General features: G+C 34.6%; 1 protein-coding gene across 8 annotated transcripts in view; it reads right to left on the bottom strand.

Moving 5' to 3' along the window:
* Positions 1–474: 474 nt before the first annotated feature.
* Positions 475–23869, bottom strand: part of LOC148954123 (patj homolog) — a 44699-nt gene continuing 21304 nt past the window's right edge. For 3 of the 8 annotated variants that reach the window (XM_089085939.1, XM_089085937.1, XM_089085938.1), the window contains exons 3-6: positions 20047–20274; positions 10771–10987; positions 9552–9657; positions 476–1926 (exon numbers count right to left, since the gene is read on the bottom strand). In XM_089085939.1, coding sequence (XP_088942065.1) covers positions 20149–20274 — 126 coding nt within the window. In that variant the 3' untranslated portion in view covers positions 476–1926; positions 9552–9657; positions 10771–10987; positions 20047–20148. The other 5 variants (XM_089085942.1, XM_089085943.1, XM_089085944.1 and 2 more) reach the window with 5 other exon arrangements.

Raw genomic sequence — 23869 nt, 5'->3', positions numbered from 1 at the left:
ATGAAGTCTCAGTCTCCTCGTCCCTCCTGGATGACACAAGCAGCCATGTGTAGCCAACCCAAGGTAGCTTCAAACGCTACATTTCTATCTTCATTTAGATATTTTATGACCGGGAGTATACATAACGAGCGTAACGTTTTTATAACGAGTTGGATCGATGCAGATGTTTCCCAGCTGACCGACTTGAAATCTCAAAGTAGTGACCCAATTTGCATTTACATTAACAGCCCTGGAGGGGAAGTAGCTTCAGGGCTTGGTATTTATGATTTTATTGAAAGTATTAAAAACAGATAGTAGTCAACACAATCTGTTACGCAGAAGCTTTGAGTATGGCGAGCCTTATTTTAGCTGCGGGTACTCCCGGCCGTTGATTCGCATGTCAAAATTCCCGTATAATGATTCATCAACCATGGAGTGAATCAGTACAGGGAAAAGTGTCAGACTTAGTCAGACAAGTAGAGGAGTCACAAAACATAAAGGACACAGTTATCAGATCATATGCTAATTATACTAACCGCACAATAAAGGAAATTGCAAACGACTTTGACAACGATTTTTACATGAATCCGCAGCAAGAATTAAATTTTGGATTGATTGATAACATATTACTAGTTAAACAAGTTACAATTAACATATCTGGCCAGCTTATTCTGCCATATATGAATATCTGCCAAGCTTATTTGTTTAAAAAACCGCTATTTTTTGAGAAACTAGTCTTTTTCGTTCGAAGTGCAATGTTTTTTTTCGATCTGTTCCTATATTAGCGTCATTTAAATTGTGCTTTTGCAGAAGACGGAAATTTTGCTCTCTTACGTGAATATCATTCTCTTCCGTGAATCTCCATAAAATGAAAAAAATTGCTCTGTCGGAAAGCTCATTATCTTATTTAGGGACGTCTAGAATAGCTGTCATATATATATATATATATATATATATATATATATATATATATATATATATATATATATATATATATATATTTACAGTTGCAATTGCTGCAATTAACAAGCTGAATGCAAAGAAGAAGGAATTAATTTTTCAAGTTAAATTAAGAATTTAAATTCAAAATCGACTTGTGTTTTTAATTGCAAAAAAAAAATATTCAGAATAGACGAGTGTCAACTATCGACAAAAGATAACAAAGAAAAAACAATTAGAATTATCATTTGTAGACATCTCTCCATGATCAGAGGTCAAGTGGTAATTAAGAAAGCGACCACCTGAAAATCATCATGTCATGGGAGGAGCTTTCTCCTTCTGTTGTTTTTCTGAACGGTTTGCTTCCCAATAAAATAATTCTTCAGTCAAGTCTTTCTTGGTGAATATTGTAATCGTAAAAGGAAAAAAAATATAACAGCTCCTGGTTAGTTATAATACTCCATATGGTTGGTGGACTCTTACGTGAATCTCCATAAAGTACAATTTTTTTTTTAAATTGCTCTTTTGAATGTAGATTCTCTTATTTAGGGACGTCTAGAATATATAGAATGGCTGTTTTTTGTATTATTTTATATATTGTCTTATATCTTATAGAAAGCTTTGAGCATGGCGACCCTTATTTTAGCTGCGGGAACTTCCGGCCGTTGGTTTGCATTTCGTAATTCCCTGAGTGACTGAGACTTCACGTTTGAGTTCATCCATGGAAAAAGCCTATTTTTGACAGGTGAAGATTTAGGTGCACTCATAGTAAAAACTCTCCAGGAAGAGCTAAGCGGTAAAGGCAACAAAAGCTGCGAGGGCGACTCCTGTTCTATGGGTAAATTGGTACTACTTTTGAGGTTTTGGATCCCCAGTTTCATCCAAAATAAATTGAGCACTCCTTTTTTGGACAGGGGGTGGAGGACCAGCAGGAAAACGTTCAACTGTTTTCATTACAGCTGGCTCATCAGCTTTTTCTAGAGTAGGTGGTAGTTCTGCCTGGTTAACCTAGAAAAAATTCATAGTAACAGCATTTTTGGTAGGTTAAAATTTATTCATTGCAAAGATATAGCTAGCACCAAGAGCTACTTAGAGCCATAGCCCAACTTCGATTTATTTGCAATTTTTAAGATATTGATGGTAGGTTTCAGATATTACTTTCAATTCAAATGGGAATATAGACTACAATTGATCAATCTCAAATTTAACTGTTCATCATTTTACATTAAAAAAAAAAAAAAATTTAAGTTAATGATTTGCTTCAGCGCTTAATTTTTAACTTCAAAAATTTTTTTTGGTACATACTTTCTATCTGAACAAGCTTATCTGACCATATTAAAAATATTCTTTATGAAGGGTGAGAAATAAAGAGAATTAAAGCGACTTATTCTGCTGATTCCAAACATGTATAGAATAGAATAAGGCTTTATTCTTAAAACTTTTCACAAGCGATAAATCGCCGAATATAGGCTAAGTTCGCATCTTAAAAAAAATTTAAGTAAACAACAACCATCACAAGCACTTCAATGAAATTAGGATCAGGGACACCAAAACATTAAGAAATATAAACAGACAAAATACAGACAAATAGGAATTAAACAATTAAGAAAAATATCAAAGTAACAAAAATAATGTCATATCAAACAGGTCATACATTAAAGGCAAAAATTTAGTCATAAAACGGCGTACAATAAAATAAGTCATAAAAAAAAATTGATTATCAAGGGTTTTTACTTGTTGGCCATCCATTTGGGAACATTCTTGAAAAAAGATATTTTTCACAAGGAAGTAAGCTAATTAGCCGAATAAGATTAAAATTTCAATAGAAAGATCCACAGCCATTAGTCCATCCACAAAATTTGCATCGTAAATTTCCACAACAGTGAAAGCAATATAAGCAAAAAATTGGCGCAGACTATCAACATAACATCGGCGTCTTCCCAAAAACACCAGCTCTAGTGGGACTGCCACACGTTCTTGGAGTCAAAATCAGCGACTTTAGGGACTTTCTGAACCAAGTGGCAGCCCGGCTGTCGCCAATGGTTTTTGGAAATCTCGCAAGCTGTTAACATAGTGTTGGCGTTTGCCAATGCACACCAGCTCTAGCCAATGGTTTTGGGACATCTCATAGCCAAAGGAGCCAGGTATAAAGCTCTAAGAAATTAACATTCTTGAAAGAAGGTATTATTCAAAATATATAAGCTAAATAGGCAGCAAGTAAATTGCAAATAATTAATCAGATAATTACAAATTATACATATAGTATCTTTACATACAAGTAATAATTGTGTATGTATTTATGTATGTCTGTATGTTCTCGAAAACGGCTCCATATTTTTTCGGGAAAATTGGTATCTTGGGATATTCCCGCATAAAAAACGATCTAGATAGGTCAAAAGTCAGAAAAATTGTTAAGAGCCTTAATTTTGTTTTTTGCAAATGAAGTCAAGTACTATGTTATTACATCATACATGGGCGCCGGCAAAAGGGGCAAGGCCTTCCTGGAAATTTGGGACTATAAAGTAATTATCAGGAAACCAAAGGAAAGAGAGCAGAATAGGGAAAAAACCATGGAAAAAATGTTTGTTGCCCCTTTGTTGGCTGCCTCCCAATAGATTTTGACCCATAATAAGGAAAATATAAGTTCTAATTTGTGACTGAGTAACCCTTAACTAGTTTTACACAAACATTTTTTCTATATGATTCGATTAGAAAAAAAAAAAAAAAAAAAAAAAAAAAAAAAAATCAATTCTCTATAGTAATGCATGGTGAGTAAATAACGATCCTACTCGTCAATTAAATAAAAAAAACAAGTTTTTTAAACTGAAAGTAAGGAACGACGTTAAAACTTAAAACGAACAGAAATTATTCCGTATATGAAGGGGGCTGTCCCCTCCTCAACGCCTCGCTCTTTACGCTAATGTTTTTTTATTGTTTAAAAAAATAGAGTTGTGAGAAAGTCAAACTTCAGCGTAAAGAGCGAGGCGTTGAGGAGGGGACAGCCCCTTCATATACGGAATAATTTCTGTTCGTTTTAAGTTTTAACGTCGTTCCTTACTTTCAGTTTAAAAAACTTGTTTTTTTTATTTAATTTTTGAACGTTTTTGAATTAATGCAGGTTTTGATTTTGGCTCACCGTACATGAATAATTAAAACAAAATTTGCATATTATATTTGGTTAAATGGCTTTCTCGAAACTTGTTTAATTTTATTTACGAACGTTTTTATTAGTAATAAATATACGTAACCTAGAATTAACTTACGTAACGAACTTCTATATTCATAAATTTTTAACACGTATATTAGGGGGTTCGCCCCCTAGTCAATACTCTGCTCTTTAAACTATAGTTCGAATTTTTTTTCCAGTTCTTTAAAAATAACCTCTTAATCACAATCAGTTTATCAGTTGAAAAACTTGTTTTTTTTTATTTAATTCCTGATCTTTTTCTTTAATAATGCTGGGAAATCCGGCGCCCCCTTCATAGCAATGTCCCGTCCCCCCGGACAACTTCCTTCATGGACAGATCCGTCCCTATAGCCCCCGGCCCTCTCCTTCCCCACCTACCAGAAAAAAATCTCCTCTGAAAAAGTCTGTATACTTCCCAATAACCAATACTATATGTTAACATTGAGTAAAGTTCATAGCTTTCAGCCCTCCCCCTGGGGACTTTGGAAGATCAAGTCATCCTAAAAGACATTTTTATCATATTTTCGACAATGTTGTACAAAATGGCTATCTTAAAATTTTGATTGGGTGACTTCGGGAAAAAAATTAGCATGGGAGGGGGCCTTGTTGTCCTCCAATTTTTTTGGTCACTTAAAAAGGGCACTAGAACTTTTAATTTCCGTTCCAATGAGCCCTCCCACGATATTCTAGGACCACTGGGTCGATACGATCACCCCTGGAAAAAAAAAAAAAACAACAAACAAACAAACAAACAAACAAACAAATAAACACGCATCCGTGATCTTTCTTCTGGCAAAAAATGTAAGATTCCACATTTTTGTAGATAGGAGCTTGAAACCTCTACAGTAGGGTTCTCTGATACGCTGAATATGATGGTGTGATTTTCATTAAGGTTCTATAACTTTTAGGGGGTCTTTCCCCCTTTTTTTGAAAATCAGCCAAATTTTCTCAGGCACGTAACTTTTGATGGGTTAGATTAAACTTAATGAAACTTATATATTTGAAATCAGAATTAAAATTTGATTCTTTTGTTGTATCTATTGGTATCAAAATCCCGTTTTTTAGAGTTTCGGTTACCATTGAGCCGGGTCGCTCCTTACTTACAGTTCGTTACCACGAACTGTTTGATAACGAAAGTAAAAGAGCCTAGCTATTGATAACATTCGGTCAAAGAATCAGCTTTTTATGATGATCCTAAATATGTATTTGTTTATTAGTAATTAGTGCAGTTATTAGAACACAAGAAAGTATTTATAATTACAGAAAACACAAGGAAAACAACTTAATAAGGGGCAATTCTGGTAAGAATATGCCGTCAACTTTTGCTTGCATTACTAGAGTACCCATGAGGTGATATATAAAGCCACTATAATCACAAATGTTTCCCTTGAAGAGAATTTTAAAATTTTCCCTCTGAAGAGATCCGTTTTTTTGTGCTTTATTATATTTTTTTTCCAGGAGGGATTGTATTTAGAGGAGTGACAAAAGTGATTTTATCTAGTTGTCACTTTGAAAAAGATTTAATTTTTACAGTTATAAAGTATAAAGCTGTCAAATATACTGGCTTTTCGTATTCATAATCATATTAGAAATATTGGATTAAAATTTTTATTTGATTTTCTTAATCTTAGTTTTAATGTTTTACTTTGAACAAACTACTTTGATAATGCGTTACTTTTAAAAATACTGAGTCTAAAGCCATTAAATATTCGGTGATTGATAACCAAGTTCAAAACTGTCGATATTGTTAAAAAAAACATCCGTCCAACGCCTCGGCATTGCTCAACAGAACTAAATGCTGGGAGTTTATATCTTTTTTTTTGTAAGTAGGCTATTGTTTTGTGCATTTTTTTGTAATTACTTACTTTTTTCCTTTTTATATACTTATACTTTAATTGACACTTTTTCCATTGCCTTTAGAAAATTGTTTGTCTCTAAAAACTTCATTAAATAAAGAAAAAAAATTCAACTGAAAGTAAGGACCAGCATTAAAACTTAAAACGAACAGAAATTATAACGTATATGACGGGGGTTGCCCACTCCTCAATACCTCACTCATCACGCAACAGTTTTTTGGTATTTTAAAAAAAGTTACTTATTGTTCAAATTAAACGACCCTTGTGTTTCAGGAGTCGTTTTTAGAGAATTGGGACACAATTTAAACTTTAGCGTAAAGAGTGAGATTAATTTCTGTTCGTTTTAAGTATTAATATTGCTACTTACTTTCAGTTGAAAAAACTTTTTTCTGATCATTTTTTTAAATAACTCCAGGATACCTGGCTCCGCTTCCACGGAAAAGTCCCCCTCCCCATAGAAATGTCATCTGTACAATTCGATCCTCGTGAAAATTTACCCCGGCCAATTATCCTTAACATCTCCACGTGTAAAATTGAATCGGTAAAGAGAAAGCAAGACATATAAAACAATTTCGTATATGAATTCTGGCAAATTTACCCAGTGTAAAATTTTCTCTGAAAAGTTCACCCCCTGGAACATATCCTCTCCATTGAATTCTCACAACAGAAAATTCGTCTCCCCCTCCCCACCCGAAAAATCTATGCATACTTCGCGATTTTAAATAAAAGAATGGGCGAATTTTTTAACCTTTCCCCAGGGGCTTTAGAGGGTCATTTTACCTCCGAAGACGTAGTTATTGGGTCTTTCAACTGTGCTGAACAAAATAGCTATCTCAAAATTTTGATCGGACGATTTTGGGAAAAAATTTGGCATGGGAGGGGGCCTAGTTGCCCTCCAATTTTTTTGGCCACTTAAAAAAAGAACTAGAACTTTTTATTTCCGTTAGAATGAGCCCTCTCCCGACGTTCTAAGCCCACTTGGTCTGTACGATCACCGCTGGGAAAAAAACGTACTGTTTGATTACGAATCAAAATCCAAACAGAGATCATTGAAATATTGATCTTTTTTTTGCGTTACCAAAATTATTGTATTCTTAAAACTTTACAGTTTCACGAAATGTAGTTAAACAATTAGAAAAGGTTTTTCGACTAAAGTAAGGAGCGAGCAAGTTTAAAACTTAAAACAATTATTAATTACTCTGTATATAAGGGGGACTCCCCCTTCTTGACACCTTGCTCATTAAAAAAAAAAGTTTTTTAGTGCTTTGAATTTTTCTTTTACAATTACAAATTTCCTTAAAAAACTTGGAAAAAAGCCAAACTTCACATCGAAGCGTAAGTATCTAAAGTAGAGATTGTTCCATCCAGACAAATAGTAATAAGTTGAGAAAGGTTTCAAAAATGTGCCTTTCTTCCAGTCGAAATGCTCTTTTTTTATTTAATTTCTGATTGTTTTCCAAATGATAGCCAGGCCTAACTAAGATATAATTTTAGGTACCGGTCCCTTAAATCAATTGCTTTGAAAATGTGTAAATCAATAATTATACGTTGATTAGTACCGTCTACGTTTAAATTTGTAATTTCAATTTTGGATAAAATTTGAATAAAAACGTATCAAAATTAAAAATGATAACGATGATGATTGGGTTTGGGATTTTGATATGGATAAGGTCATCAATGCCTACCATACCTTTGTTAAAATAAGAAATATTCGGCGATATGTACTTCATAATGACGAAAGATAAGCCGAGGTGCAACGAAGCAAACAAATTGAAAATGATAGCGGTGATGATTGGGTTTTGGATTTTGACATGGATAAGGTCATCAATTCCAATCATTCAATTGAAAATCAAAAATATGGACTGGATAAATCGTTGGAAGAAAAAGAAGTTTAGTTTGTCCCACCACCTGAACAATTGAAAGAAACAAAGGTTCTGAGATATGCCTTCCATAATGACAAAAGACAAGCCGAGGCAAAAGTTAAAGGTCCAATAAAAAAATGTAATTTCACAAAGGCACCACTTCTAATTTAAGGTCCATTTGGCCGTCATGACATCAAGAAAAGGCTCAAATTGTCTGGGTTTCAAAGACAAGCGACAGTGAGAATCTATACATAGAAGACTGCCGAGTGCCGGTGCCCGATGGCGAAGCCGCCAGGCTCCCGGTACTATAAATTATAATTACATAAGTCAATTATACGAAAATTATCCTTGATAATCTTCTAGTGTAGAAAAGTGAAAGGTTACGTATATATTTGGATCTAATTTTTGTAACTAGTTCTTTGTTTTAGTAATGTTTTTCCATATAGTTTTTTTAGACTAGCGCAAAAATTAGATGCACGGCTTTTCCGTATTAAATTTTTTCAGCTTATATAGAGGCTTGTATATTTTTCCATCAACTTAACTATAGATTGCTAGGACATTTGCATGAATGATAATGCTGTGTTTGTTGTTGTGATTTTTTTCAATAAATAAAATTTAACATGATTTATCAAATAAAAAAAAACATTCAATTAAATATCTTAGAAAACGGATAAGAGCTCAAAAACAGATACCATATTTTAATAGCATCTTAATAACTTCTAATATCACCATGCAAATAACACGAATACGCCCATATTGCGCATCAACATTGCACAACATCGTGCTATATTGTTATTAAAAAAAAAGAAGTTTTTTTTTAACTGAAAGTAAGGAGTGACATCAAAACTTAAAACAAACAGAAATTATTCCGTATGTGAAAGGGGCTGCCCAACCCTCAACCCCTCGCTCTTTACACTAAAGTTTTTTATTCTTTTAAAACACAAAGTTGTACACAAAGTTGTGAGACAGAGTCAAACTTTAGCATAAAGAGCGAGGGGTTGAGGAGGGGGCAGCCCCTTTCATATACGAAATAATTTCTGTTCGTTTTAAATTTCAATGTCACTCCTTCCTTTCAGTTCAAAAGACTTGTTTTTTTTATTCCATTTCTGAACGTTTTTGAATCAATGCAGCTTTTATTTTGGATCACTGTACATGAATAATTAAAACGAAATTTGCACATCAATTGTACTTTTTTGGCTAAATGGCTTTTTCGAAATTTTGTTCTGACTTAACTTACGAATTAACTTACGTAACGAACTTCTATATTCGTATATTTTTATTACGTATATTAGGAGGTTTGCCAACTATTCAATACCTCGCTCTATATGCTAAGTTCAAATTTGATTCCAAATCTTTATGAATGACCCCTTAATCACAAAGGCTGTAATTAGAATAAATACCTCTGATGAAAGGGGCAAACCCAATCATATACATATTAATTTCTGTTCGTTTTAAATTTTGATCTTGCTCCTTACTTTCAGTTGAAAAAATTGTTGTTTAAAAAAAATGTAATTCCTGATTGATTTTTTTTTAATAATGCTGGGAAATCCACCCCCCCCTTCATAGCAATGTCCCTTCCCCATGAAAAGATCCTCCCACGTAACACCCGACCCCCCCCCCCCCCAATTACCAAAAAAATCCCCCCTGAGAACGTCTGTATACTTCCTAATAACCAATACTATATGTAAACATTGGGCAAATACTATATGTAAACATTGGCCTAGTTACCTTCCATTTTTTTCGGTCACTTCAAAAAGGGCACTAGAACTTTTAATTTCCGTTTGAATGAGCCCTTCCACGATATTCTAGGACCACTGGTTCGATACGATCACCCCTGAAAAAAAAAAAAAAAAAACAAAAAAACAAACAAACAAACAAAGACGCATCCGTGATCTTTCTTCTGGCAAAAAAAAAAAAAAAAAAAAAAAAAAAATTCCCCATTTATGCAGAGAGGAGCTTGAAACTTTTATAGTGGGGTTCTCTGATAAGCTGAATCTAATGGTGTAATTTTCATTGAAGTTCTATGACTTTTAGGGGGTTAATAATTTCTGTTCTATTTAAGTTTTAATGTCGCTCCTTACTTTCAGTTAAAAAAAAACTTGTTTTTTTTTGTAAATTTCTGAACGTTTTTAAATTAATGCAGGTTTTGATTTTGGCTCACCGTACATGAATAATTAAAACGAAATTTTCATATTAATTTTACCTTTTTGGCTAAATGGCTTTCTCGAAATTTATTAAATTTTATTTACGAACATTTAAATTAGTAATAAATATACGTAACTTACGAATTAAATTACGTAACGAACTTCTATATTCGTATATTTTTATTACGCATATTAAACTTTTAGCGTTAAGACCGATATATTGACTAGAGGGCGAACCCAATCATAAACCGAATAGTTTCTGTTCGTTTTGAGTTTTGATGTTGAAAAGTTTTTCAGTTCAATACTTGTTTTTTTATCTAACTTCTGAACGTTTTTTTATTAGTACTCGGAAATCCGGGACCCCCTTCATAGCAATGTCCCTTTCCTCATGGAAAGATCCTCCCACGTAATAAAAATTTAATTCTTTTGATGTATCTATTGGTATTAAAATTCCTTTTTTTAGAGTTTCCGTTACTATTGACCCGGGTCGCTCCTTAATTACATTTCGTTACCACTAACTGTTTGATTGTTTTCCTTGTCTTTAAAGATTTTGTTTATGTTAGCTTACTTCCTTTTTTTTCGTTGATAAAGGCTTCCGGACAAGAAGTCAAAATGTTCGCATTTCTTTATTATTTTAAAATGTGTTGCTTTTTTGTCCATTGCTTTGTTTAAAATATTATCCCCCTTTCAACCACATTTTTATTCGTTAAATTCCGTACTAGAAAGGCAGTACAGTAACGTTGAAATTATTAAATAACTTTGAAACAATGATAATATTCTAGGCAACATAACAATCAAATTACCTTATTACTGTTCATCCTCTCCTTTTTCTAACACAATTTTTTAGCTAGGGATGACGGGAGAAGGTGGCAAAGAACCTTGCGTGATAGCTGCCTGTAGTTGTTCATAGCGTGACCCTCGTAAATACCGAGCTAGCTTCAAGCTCACAGTCAATCCAGTGGCCCGCAGAATTTCTACAGTTTGGCGATTGCTACAGCCTTCCAAACTCCTGCCATCAACCTGTAGGGTAAAAAAAAGTATAACACATCTCAAAAACTATTGATGGCACATGGGGGCGTCAACAATTGTTGATTTTTCGTCTTTAGAGGGTATTTCTTCTTTAGAGGGAAAACTACCAAAGCATATCACCCAAGCTTGCAGCAATCAATAGCCAAAAAACCATAAATCCGAAATTAATTGTATTCAGGTTTATGATTGTATTTTCAACTGGAATTGTGCCAATTAATTTGGTAACCTCATTGGTAACCCCTCCTCCGAGGAAAATTACTCAATTTTTTAATGCTAGTATTCTTTTTTGGGGTTACTTTTAACTTAGCGAACTTCACATATTTGTCGTCAAGAAAATCAGACTGTTTTGATATACATATTCTTGATGAAGTTTTTCTTTTTCTCTATAGTATTGATTACTATTGGCATAGTTTTCACACACAAAAAATGTTTTTTTATTATCTTTTGCTCTTTTAAGTAATTTCTAAGACCAGTAGTTACATTTGGCGTTTTTTTACAGGGGAGGGCAGAGGAGGCACTTGCCCCGGGCGCGGAAATTTTAGGGGTGCAAAATTTTCAATAAATAATCTACCATTCTCATTTGTTTTTTTTGAAAATTTATTCTTTATTCAAATAAAATAGAGGGTACAATCAATAAATAAAAATTATTAAAGAATAAAACAAATATTAATTAATCGATAAGTTGACAATATTTTTTTTAACGGAGGGGGGGGGGGCTGCTCAAAATTTTGCCCCGGTCGCAAGAGATGTCAGAAAATATTACCGGGGGAATGTAGCAAGCCTTTCTCCCAACCTTGTAGCAACCGGAATCAGACTCTAGGCCCCGAATTGCCAAGCAGAGATCGATCAACTGTACCAGGATAAAATAAGAAATCAATCCTATAATATGTAACCTGGTTAGGACAACTTTAATCTAGCACTATTTCTAACCACTGGGGGTAATACATACAAACTAATACAGAGCAACTAGTAAAAGAGCGAGGCTTTCACCTAACAGCAGTTGGATGAAAGGCTTGCAACATTCCCCCAGTGGCATCTCTTGCACCCAGGGCAAAATCTTGAACCCCCCTCCCTGTTAATAAAATTATTTTCAACTTATCAATTAGTTAGTTATTTATTTTTTAATTCTTTGATGATCAATATCTAGTCATTTTCATTTTTTAATTGTGCCCTCTGCTGTGACAATCGGAAACCAACTGATTCCGAATGTAAAAAGTAATCACTGATTAATCACTGGCTCTGATTGCAAAGCTAAAGTAATAGATAATGAAGATAGGATAGAGTTATGAAGAGAGAGATAAAGAGGTAACCGAGATATGCGGTGGCAGGAAAGAGATTACATTATTAGATACTGCACAAAAGATGTGGTACTTGTATAGAATCCGATACACACGCGAGAATTGCATTGAAGATCAGATAGGCATTTTACCGGGTAATGCCTAGACGCTGTATAAACAAAGGGTTTCTCACTCTGAGAACTATACTAAAACTTTGTTGTTTTTTTTTTTGGGGGGGGGGGGGGTAGGGGGAATAAAAGGTGCCGCTGGGTTAGGTTAAGCATTGAATATATGCAATTCCCCCCCCCTCCAATGTGCAAATATATAGCCCAAGTTTGTTTCTAAACCACTATATTTTCATCCTATTTTGTTTTATTTCATTAGCATTAACGAAACTTCACTTCTTGAGTGTTTATCGGATTCTACTAAAGCTATTACGAACTTAAAAGTCTATAAGCAGTATAGACTAGTATACTGTATGTGATATACACATAATGACAATATAATAACACTCGCATAAAAATAACGATAAAAAAAGAAATATAATTTTTTAAACCACATTGGCCTGACATAACTTAAAGAAAGAAAAACGAGCGAAAATAGGATAATTAAAGGCCAAATGAAAATACTGAAAAAAACACCATAAAGCGAATATTTCGAGAGGACAAACGCCTCTCTTCTTCATCGTGAAACAAAATAATGTATCCAAGGAAAGTGCCGAAGAAAAAAAATAACAAAAACAAACGTGGAAAGTCAATATGAAAAGAACCAAAAAACCAAAGAAAAAACCCAAAAACTTAAAAGATAAATAAAATTCAATAAAATCCAAAAATTATAAGAATTAAAACCAACTACCTAACAGCCATAAAAGCGAGTTATTTGCCAATACCCGCGATTTGCACAAAATCCAAAAAATTATGAACTGCTATCGAAGGATACTAGCGAACAACTGAGAAATAAAAGAAAGAAAAACAATTCATTCACTCAAAAACAAAACGAACCAGCAATTAAATAAAATGGAGAACTGTGTCATCTGATTTCGGATTTTAATTATTGCATTTCTTGCAGACACCCTTTGAGACCTAAGGTTGTTCACGTGTTTGATTATATGACTGGGAAAGTGGCTCAAGGTTTATTTCAGGGATTACTAAAGTATTGGATTCTCTTTTGAGAAAACCGAAATATGACTCGTTTATTCTAAAATAACCGGAATCTCTGTTTAAAGCTAGACCTAAATGTTGGTATTTATAAATTTCAACAGCTTCTCTGTAGTGCTGGACAATACCTCTGTCATGCGAAATTAGGCTACCTTGATTAAACAAAATGGTATGGTCTAGTTTTTCAAAAATGTACTCTGCAAGGGCAGAGTCAAAATTTTCTGTTTTTTTTTTTTAGTTTTTTAAGTGTATTTTTAATTGAACTAGAGTACTGAGTTAATCTATCCGTGAGTCGCTGATCAGTTCTTCCGATATACCAAAGACCACAAGAACAAGGGATTCTGTAGACACCAGAGTTTTGACCTATCGGGATAGGGTCTTTACCTTCATAAATTTGGGACCTGATATGTTTTTCTGGGTCTATAATAAGTGTAAATGTAATTTTTCTTAGATTTTTTGAAATGTGGTCTGAAACTCCTTTAACGTATGGGAGACCAAGATAAACTGAATTGTCCCTTTGATTTGTGTTTTCTGTGTAACTATCTGATAATCTTTTAATGCGTTTTGCAATTACAGAATTTATTAAACTAATTGGATAACCGTTCCCAAATAAAATATCTCTAAGGTGGTTGAGCTCTAAAGCCAAGAAGCGTGTTGAACAAACTTTCAATGCTCTATCAACTAGAGAAGAGATAACTCCTCTTTTCACTGCAGGAGAATGATTAGAGGAATAATTTAAGTAAAGGCCATTATGTGTGGGTTTTCTATAGACACCAAACTTGAAATATGTATCATTTCGGTGCACCAGAACATCTAAGAAAGGAAGACGCCTCTCTACCTTTGATTCCTGAGTAAATTTAAGTTTTGGATCCAAGGAGTTAAGCAAGCGAAGAAGAAAACCCAGAGACTTGTCACCATGCTCCCACCTTGTCCTCTCGAAATATTCGCTTTGTCGTGTTTTTTCAGCATTTTCATTTGACCTTTAAAAACCCCATTTTTGCTCGTTTTTCTTTCTTTATGAGAAACAGTAATACTTGCAATAATAAACAATTACGACAAATGAATAAATAAATATAAATAAAAAGGAATCAATAAATAAAAAAAAACAGCAATACAGTAATATTGAACAAAATTATTTACTACTGCTACAAGAAACAACTCCAGACTACCAGAAATTCATTTTTTTTTCCAACTACCGGAAAAAATTCCCCCTGAAAACGTCTGTCTACTAGTAGATTGTCACAGTACACTTTGCTTGGTCCCCAAGGAATCACTGAAGCGTATCAAGCTGAATGAACTTGATGTATTCATACAGCTTTGAAAAAAGTGATGTTAATGTTATTGGTCTAACTTTGTCAAAATCAACCACGGCACCTTATTAAGGAATTGGAGTTCATAACCTTGTTTCCAAAGAACCGGGAATTCGCCTGTTTTTGTGATCTTGTTGAAAATCTCTACGAGGGGATCTGAGATTTTATCGGAGAAAGCTTTTACGAGTGCGATCGGAATATCTACGGGGCAGATACTGGTTCTTTTTAAATTTTTGGATTTTATTTGTAATCTAAGATTTTGTGATTATTGGTAAATCATCTTCAGAGGTTTGGGAGGATATTCTTTCCGGATTCAGGGGAAGGTAACGTCTGGAAATCAGCCTAAGGTGGCGGTTTAAGTCGTTTGCGGTTTTTATAGGAGGCTCATTTAAGTTAAAGTTTAGTTGCTTAGGTTCTTTGCCACAAATAAGTTTTATTTCCTCATACCATTTTTTTGGATTGGTACTGCATAAGTGATTTATTTTGTTTTTTTTTGTAGAAATTTGATGCAGCCCTACGGAGTTGCTTCTTTAAAATTTTCTTTAATTTGTTGACCTCTAGAATTTTTAAGGCATTTAATTGTTTCCAGAATTATTTTTTTAAGCTTATGATTGAAGAACAGCTTGTCGGTGGAACACTTCTCGGTCTTTTTTACCGGGAATGATCCAATGCAGTGTTTAGTTAGGAGTCCATGGAGCCGTAAGACTTTGTCATTAACATCTTCTGCATTTATAATTTCGCTCCAAGTTTCGCTTGTTATCCTATTTCCGAATTCCAATAAGCTTTTATCTGTTACTGGTCTGGAGCAAATTTTGGTAACCTTATTATTGTGTTTGGTTTAATTATGTAAGGTTTATTAAAGTTTAATGTCACCGATCAAAGGGCTGTGAGGCTAAAAAGATTTTGCTAGATTTTCGAAAAAGGGGGGAAACATCCCCTAAAATTAAAAGAATCTCGATGAAAAAAATAGCATCAAATTTAGGGCACCCGAGAACCTTGATCTAGAGGTTTCAAGCTCCTATCTGAAAAACTTTGGAATTTTACGTTTTTTGTCAGAAGAAAGACCACAGATCCGTATTTATAAGCGGAACACCGGTTTAAACACCAGCAGGAAACAATCCAAATCTCCATAGACTTCATTACCGCTCTTGATTCGGTCCATCGTGATGCAATATGGGAAGCAATGAGAGGGGACGGTGCACCTGAGAAGATCATCAATCTGCTCAAGGCATACTAAGCTGGAACAAAGGCCCGGGTAAGAGTCCATAGCGATCTTTCAGATCTGGTCCTGATCGAAGAGGGTGTACGTCAAGACTGTGTCCTTTCACCAACTTTATTTAACTTCGTCATCGATTGGATCCTCAGGGTCCTGGACAAGCATAAAGGTGTTGCAGTGAGCCTGTCCTATTCCGTCTCATAACTTGACTGTACTGACGATGTGGACATGCTTGCTTAATCCATTGCCGAAGCCCAGGCTATGATAAATGACGTGGCAGTCAAGGCACTCTCGACTGGTCTTCAAATAAACCTACCAAAAACAAAATCTATGCGAACAGATGAGATGGATAAAGCCCATGTGACCCTAAAAATGTAATCAAATAGAGGATGTCCAGTCGTTCAAATACCTCGGATCGATGGTAAATCCTGCCGGCGAATCATCAGAAGAAATCTGGAGCCGCATATCGTCAGCCTGGAGTGTCTTCCTTCAACTACGGAAGTATCTCTAGAGCGGAGCGAAATATCACCGCGCACAAAGCTCCGAGTGTATGAAGCAGCCAAATCGTTGAGCTTGAATATATTCAACCACAAGTGCCTGCGCTATATCCTGGGCATCTGCCTCTCAGATAAAATCTCGAACGACAAAGTCAGGAGAAGATGTGGGGATAGCCCACTTGTCTCCGACATTGTTAAGCAGAGGAGACCATATAAGCAAAAAATGCTGCAAATGTCTACCACTACCGGCATGGAAGAAGAGGGCAGGAGGCCAAAAGAAGACGTGGCTAGCAACATTCAATTCTGATCTGGAGCCAATAGGAGGATTCCGAAAATACGGCCGTCATTGGGATCGCCAGTTGCTGGAAATTGTGGAGCCTGCCACCCTCGAACGAAACCTATGGGAGGAGACATGTCGTCATCTGCTGGGCACCACGATGAGCCAGGATGCGGCTTGAACGTGCAACAAGTACAAGTAATCATCACTTGAGATTTCCCGTGAAGTATTTTAAAGGCGCGAAGCCTTTAAAATGACAATTCCAAAGAAAACAAGATCTCTAAATGCAGCTTTCCTTATGTCTTCAATAAACATGATTTGAGGACCCTTCACTCTCCTGCGTGATGGATCTAGATCTATGATAATAGCGGTGCAGACTAGGCCAATGCAAGTTTGAAAGTCAATGCAAGACTCATGAACAAGGTGAAGATGGTATTTGAATTTGATATTCAGAACGTGCCTTAGCCATCTCAATATTTCCCTCATTATAGCCCTAGAGCGGGATTGAGCCACACTTTCTGTAGAGCCTACTGTTTTAAATACGGTCAGTCACTCGGTACCCAAACAATCCGTACACAATTTCTCCTGAAAACATCTGGCAAATCTTCGTCCGTTATTAGGAGCGCCCATGCTTCAGAACCTTAATTGACCAGTGTCATCACAGTAGCTTCCAACATTCTAATGGTTCGTAGACTTATCTTCCTGTTCTTTCAATTCTTTTTCAACTGTGAAAAAAAACCCTGATCCTCGGCTATTCTACTTTTAATATTATTCTATATAGTATTATTCTATTATTAAAATAGTATTCTATTTATACTATGCTTAAATCATCAGCATAACAGGAAAGCTTTTCTTCCCCATTTGACTCCGTATTCTTCCATTACCTTTCCTGAGTTCCTTAAAAGAAAGTCCATCAAAATGATACATATATAAAGGGGGAAAGAACACAACCCTGCTTAACTCCTGATTTAATACAACACCAGCTACTAACCTCATTTTCTACCTTAAGTATAGCAGAGTTATTCTCGTACATAGCACTTATCACTAATGTATTTGTCTGATATACCATACTAGAATAAAACCTCCGCTAAGCTCTTCAATTAACAGAATCGACCACTTGCTCCTAATCTATAAAATTGAGGACTAAAGGTGTTTGATAACTCAGTAGCTTCTCAATTATTGGCCTAAGAGTGAAAATTTGGTCGACACAACCTTTATCCTTCCTAATACCGCACTCTTCTTCTCTACAGCTTTGTCCGCAGCATCTCTTAGTCTAAAAAGTATCATATTATTAAGTAATTTGCCTACTAAGTTAATATTTTAATACTTGCTCCACTTTCTTTACATTCCTATAATTTTTATATGATCTATCACTCAGATAATTTTTGTACAACCTTCTTCTCCTCTATACTAAACATAACGCCTTTTCATTAACATTTCTAGCTGCGTTCCTAACTTTCTTCTGCAAGACATCAACAGCAACTTCACAAATTATTTTCCTAGAATTTTTCCATCCGTCTTCTACATTGTCAAATTTTAAACTCTCCAGTTTAGTGTTAAACTGTTCCTAGATAGTTTCTCTCAAATTCTCATCATGGAGTCTACCAACGTCACAACTTCAGGGGAAGTACTTACAGTTCCAAAATGTTAGCTTTAAATTAACCCTAGACATTACTAGATGGTGATTTTTACTTTTAACATCAATAACAGCACTCCTATATACCATAGTATCTTATATTGATCCGACCAGTCTTCAATTTACAATAACATAATCAATAAGGTTAGCTGCCTTACCATCATGTGAAAACCATGTTAACTTATGTACCATTTAATGACCAAATACTGAACTGATTATAACTGGATTGTAATATCTACAAAATTGCAGCAGTCTACAGACACTGCTGTTTTCTTTTCCTACACCAAGTTTATCTAGGCTAGGATACCATCTATCCCTATTTCTACAAAACTGGGCGTTAAAATCTCTAAATAAAAACACCCTATTTCTGCCTGGGATCCAGTCTCTTTATTCCCGTAATTATGAGAAAATTTCATCAGAGTCCCTACTATCCCCGTCAGTCGGTTCTACAGGGGCATTTACTACTATAAGTGATACCTTGCATCTTTTAGTCATAAAATGGGCGATTAGTATTCTATTATTAATACCCTCCCAGCCTAAAAAAAACTTAGCAGCTTTCTTATAAGTCAAGAGCCCTACTCCCGGTTTATTTATCCTTCCCTTCCTGCCTTGGTAAATAAACTCTAAATCAACTAATTTCATGCTTCCTAGCCCTGGGATGTGAGTTTCTGAAACTCCTAATAGGTCCACCTTGACCAGTCGGAATTTGTCAATCAAAATGTCAATACGATAGTCATTTTTTAACATTGCAACATTCCTAGTTGCAATTTTAAAATTCTTTAAATCGTTGAAATTATTTTGGAATTAGGAAAAGCAATAGTCCCGGGTACCAGTGCAGAATGGGGACCAACATAACTTCTCAAGTCTACACGGAAGCGCTTGGATTCTTGGAAGCTATTGGATTCTAACATCATCAGCTTGTCTTGCATTATAGCAATGAATAACATTACCTGAGACAAACATATAAGCAAAACATAATCCAATATTATTATTCTAAATTTGATACATTAACTTACAGCACAGAGGATAAATAAACAACATAATGGCACAATTTTAATCTGTTCATAAACTGTCCTACTACCATGTTCATTTTCTAAAATCTGTATAACATTATTCTGAAATACTGGAAGAGACTGGAGAGAATTCTTCCAGACGAATAAGAAGAATTCTTATTCGTTTTAAGCTTGACTTGAAAATTCAATTTAATTTTTACTCGTTTCAATTATTTATTCATCTATGTTACTACCTGCTATCTCTATGTTTTCTGTGATTGTTTACTTTAATTTCTGTTTGTTTTCGGTTTCATTTATTATTTAATTGTAAATTTTGGTCGTTTTGAGCTTGAATTATAATAGAAATTTATTTCTGCTGGGCTTAAGTTTAATATGGCAATTTACTTTTCTTTATAAAATTTCTTTTTCGATTTTTTTTTTTTTAACTTTCTGCTTGTATTTGATTGCCAAAGCTTTAGTTTTGGTTTATAGTATGAATATTTTTACTGTTTTTCATGTCTCTGATGTAAGAATTAAAATATCTACTTCTATTTTAATAATTCTAATCAGTAACTTTTATCTATTCCAACACCCCCTCAACATTCCCTGAAAGTTTCATTTAAATGTCATTAGCCACTCCTGGGATATTTCACAATGCAACAAAACTAGACACATTGAATTGACTCACAGGCCATGCATCTTGACCAGCAGCAGGAAACAGAGGACGAGGTTCTCCTTGTGGCAATGAGACACCATGTCTCATTGGTAATGGATTCCTGGCAATTGTTCCTTATATTCCTTGAGGTATATACGGATACATCGTGTTCATCATGTCGTGGTTGACCAGTTCTAGATACAAATTTTGGAAAGGGCTCTTCTTCGTCTTCAGAATCACTTCCTCCAGCACCTCTGCTACCTATTAGGAAAATAAATAATAAATTCGTTCAGTAACGACAAGAATATTAAAGTTAAAGTACATCTCGACTGTCCACAGAACTGGTTGGGGTGGCAACCGTCCATTAGCAAACATTACAGATTATTCAAAATGGAACACAACAGCAAATGATAAAAACAAAAATACTTTTAACATGCTATATTTGCCAATAAAATATTAGATTACTATTATTATTATTGCATCATTACCATTTTCATTTCTGTATTCTTGGTTTCTTTGCTTATTCTTTTTCAAAAATCTACTTTTTGGGTTAACTAGTGAAGTAGGATACAATGAAATGATTTTCTCTTTCTATTTGCGTTGAACATAATTTGCACTTTACTGAAAAAAAAAATACAAATGAATATACATTGTCAGTTTAACACACATATACTGATACTTAGTGATCAAAATGTTATTATTATTTGATTTATTAAAGTTATAAAAGTAAAAACATTGATGTTTTTTTCTGTAAGATGCAAACTATGTTCTGGCCTTGGGAAGGCATAGGGGTTTTGAGCCCTACTCATGTTAATTTCTGCTCGTTATGAGTTTGACTCGGTTATCTATTGTATTTTTTTTTCGTTTTGGGTTTCATTTATTTATCGATGCTGATTTGTGGTAGTTTCACGCTTGGTAAATTATTTGATTTTATTTTTGTTTTAATGAAGTTCTTTACTTTTCTTTAAAAAACATGTTTTGAGAAAAAGATTTTTAATTAATAAAATTAAAGAAGCAAAAGACTAGCGAAACAATCACTATACTAAACCTAATAAGCCTAGTCTATAGTCACGATTTTACTGAAAATTAGCATCAAATATTATCACTATATTATTGTACTACTACTACTACTACCTACTCACTGCAGCAAAAAACCGCCCGAGGACAAAACAGCTACACCCGCTCCTCCATGCCAATCTATTAAAAGCCTTCCTCTTTATATCATCCCAAGAAGTTCCCACTTCTCTTAAATCTTCCCTTACAAAATCCCCCCGATTGAATTGTATTCCAGAAATGTGTTCTTCGTTCCCTTTTCGTTGGTCGGCTAATTGCCATCCACAGAGAGAAGACAAAAATAGATCATAGGCAGCGCAATCGCACTAACTAGGTAAAGAACGATGTTGGCACATAATGTATTATTTATTTATTTTTTTTCTTTACACCAGTTGAACATTGTACTTCGAAAGAAAAAGACTAGTTTCTCAAAAAAATAGCGGTTTTTAAACAAATAGGCTTTAAACAACATAGGATATTCATAGCGAGGTAGCGTTAACATATACATTGGTTAAAACAATATATATATATATATATATATATATATATATATATATATATATATATATATATATATATATAACAGCTATTCTAGACGTTCCTAAATAAGATAATGAGCTTTCCGACAGAGCAATTTTTTTCATTTTATGGAGATTCACGGAAGAGAATGATATTCACGTAAGAGAGCAAAATTTCCGTCTTCTACAAAAGCACAATTTAAATGACGCTAAAATAGGAACAGATCGAAAAAAAAACATTGCACTTCGAACGAAAAAGACTAGTTTCTCCAAAAATAGCGGTTTTTTAAACAAATAAGCTTGGCAGATATTCATATATGGCAGAATAAGCTGGCCAGATATGTTAATTGCAACTTGTTTAACTAGTAATATGTTATCAATCAATCCAAAATTTAAGTCTTGTTGCGGATTCATGTAGAAATCGTTGTCTAAGTCGTTTGCGATTTCGTTTATTGTGCGGTTAGTAAAAATAGCATATAATCTGATAACTGTATCCTTTAGGTTTTGTAACTCCTTTACTTGTATGATTAAGTCTGACACTTTACCCTGTATTGCTCCACTCCATGGTTGGTGAATCATTATACGGTCGGGAGTACCCGCAGCTAAAATAAGGCTCGCCATACTCAAAGCTTCTATTTGCGTTGAACATAATTTGCACTTTACTGAAAAAAAAAATACAAATGAATATACATTGTCAGTTTAACATACATATACTGATATTTAGTGATCAAAATGTTATTATTATTTGATTTATTAAAGTTATAAAAGTAAAAACATTGATGTTTTTTCTGTAAGATGCAAATTATGTTCTGGCCTTGGGAAGGCATAGGGGCTTTGAGCCCTACTCATGTTAATTTCTGCTCGTTATGAGACTCGGTTATCTATTGTATTTTTTTTTTCGTTTTGAGTTTCATTTATTTATCGATGCTGATTTGTGGTAGTTTCACGCTTGGTAAATTATTTGATTTTATTTTTGTTTTAATGAAGTTCTTTACTTTTCTTTAAAAAACATGTTTTGAGAAAAAGATTTTTAATTAATAAAATTAAAGAAGCAAAAGACTAGCGAAACAATCACTATACTAAACCTAATAAGCCTAGTCTATAGTCACGATTTTACTGAAAATTAGCATCAAATATTATCACTATATTATTGTACTACTACTACTACTACCTACTCACTGCAGCAAAAAACCGCCCGAGGACAAAACAGATACACCCGCTCCTCCATGCCAATCTATTAAAAGCCTTCCTCTTTATATCATCCCAAGAAGTTCCCACTTCTCTTAAATCTTCCCTTACGAAATCCCCCCGATTGAATTGTATTCCAGAAATGTGTCCTTCGTTCCCTTTTCGTTGGTCGGCTAATTGCCATCCACAGAGAGAAGACAAAAATAGATCATAGGCAGCTCAATCGCACTAACTAGGTAAAGAACGATGTTGGCACATAATGTATTATTTATTTATTTTTTTTCTTTACACCACGGCACTTCGTATCGAAGTTGTCGTAGAAACTTCGGAAAGGGCTCATTCAATTGGAAATAGGAGTGGCTTGTACCCTTTTGAATAGTCGAAAGTGGTTGGAAGGCAACTAACACCCCTTCCAAGCCCACCATTTCTCCAAAACATCCAATCAAAATTTTGAGATAGCCATTTTATTCAACATAGTTGATTTCCAGAAATAAATTATGTTTTGAGGAGAATAATCCCTCAAAACCCACAGGGCAAGGGTTGTAAGTTAAGCCCTAGGGGCAAATAAGGTATCTACAGAAAGCGTTGTCGTAGAAACTTCAAAAAAGGCTCATTCGATTGGAAATTCAAAGGGCTAGTGCCCTCTTAATAATCGAAAGTTTTTGAGGGAAACTAACCCCCCTCTCACGCCAACCATCTTCCAAAGCAAATCTAATCGCAATTGTAAGATAGCTAATTTGTTCAACTTAGTTGAAAGTCCTGTAAATTAGCTCTTTGGGGATGACCACCGTCCCCCCAACACCCCTCTGGGCAAAGATTTTCAGTTATGCTCTGGGGACATATACGGTTTTTATAGAAAACGTTGTCGTAGAAACTTCAAAAAGGGCTCATTCGATTGGAAATTGAAACGGCTAGTGCCCTTTTTAGTAGTCAGAAATGATTGGAAGGCAACTAACCCCCCTCTCACGCCCACCTTTTCCCAAACACATCCATTGTTCAAAGTCGTTGAAAGGTCCGGAGATTATATCTTTGAGGATGACACTCCCCCCACGGCCCTCAGAGTAAGGGTTGCAAGTTATGCCGTCGGGGCATATAAG

Source organism: Artemia sp. Qi Xiang Cuo, chromosome 3 (assembly GCF_049724085.1).
Source record: "Artemia sp. Qi Xiang Cuo chromosome 3, ASM4972408v1, whole genome shotgun sequence".
NCBI classification, from domain to species: Eukaryota; Metazoa; Arthropoda; class Branchiopoda; order Anostraca; family Artemiidae; genus Artemia; species Artemia sp. Qi Xiang Cuo.
This window is presented reverse-complemented; position numbering and strand designations above follow the sequence as displayed.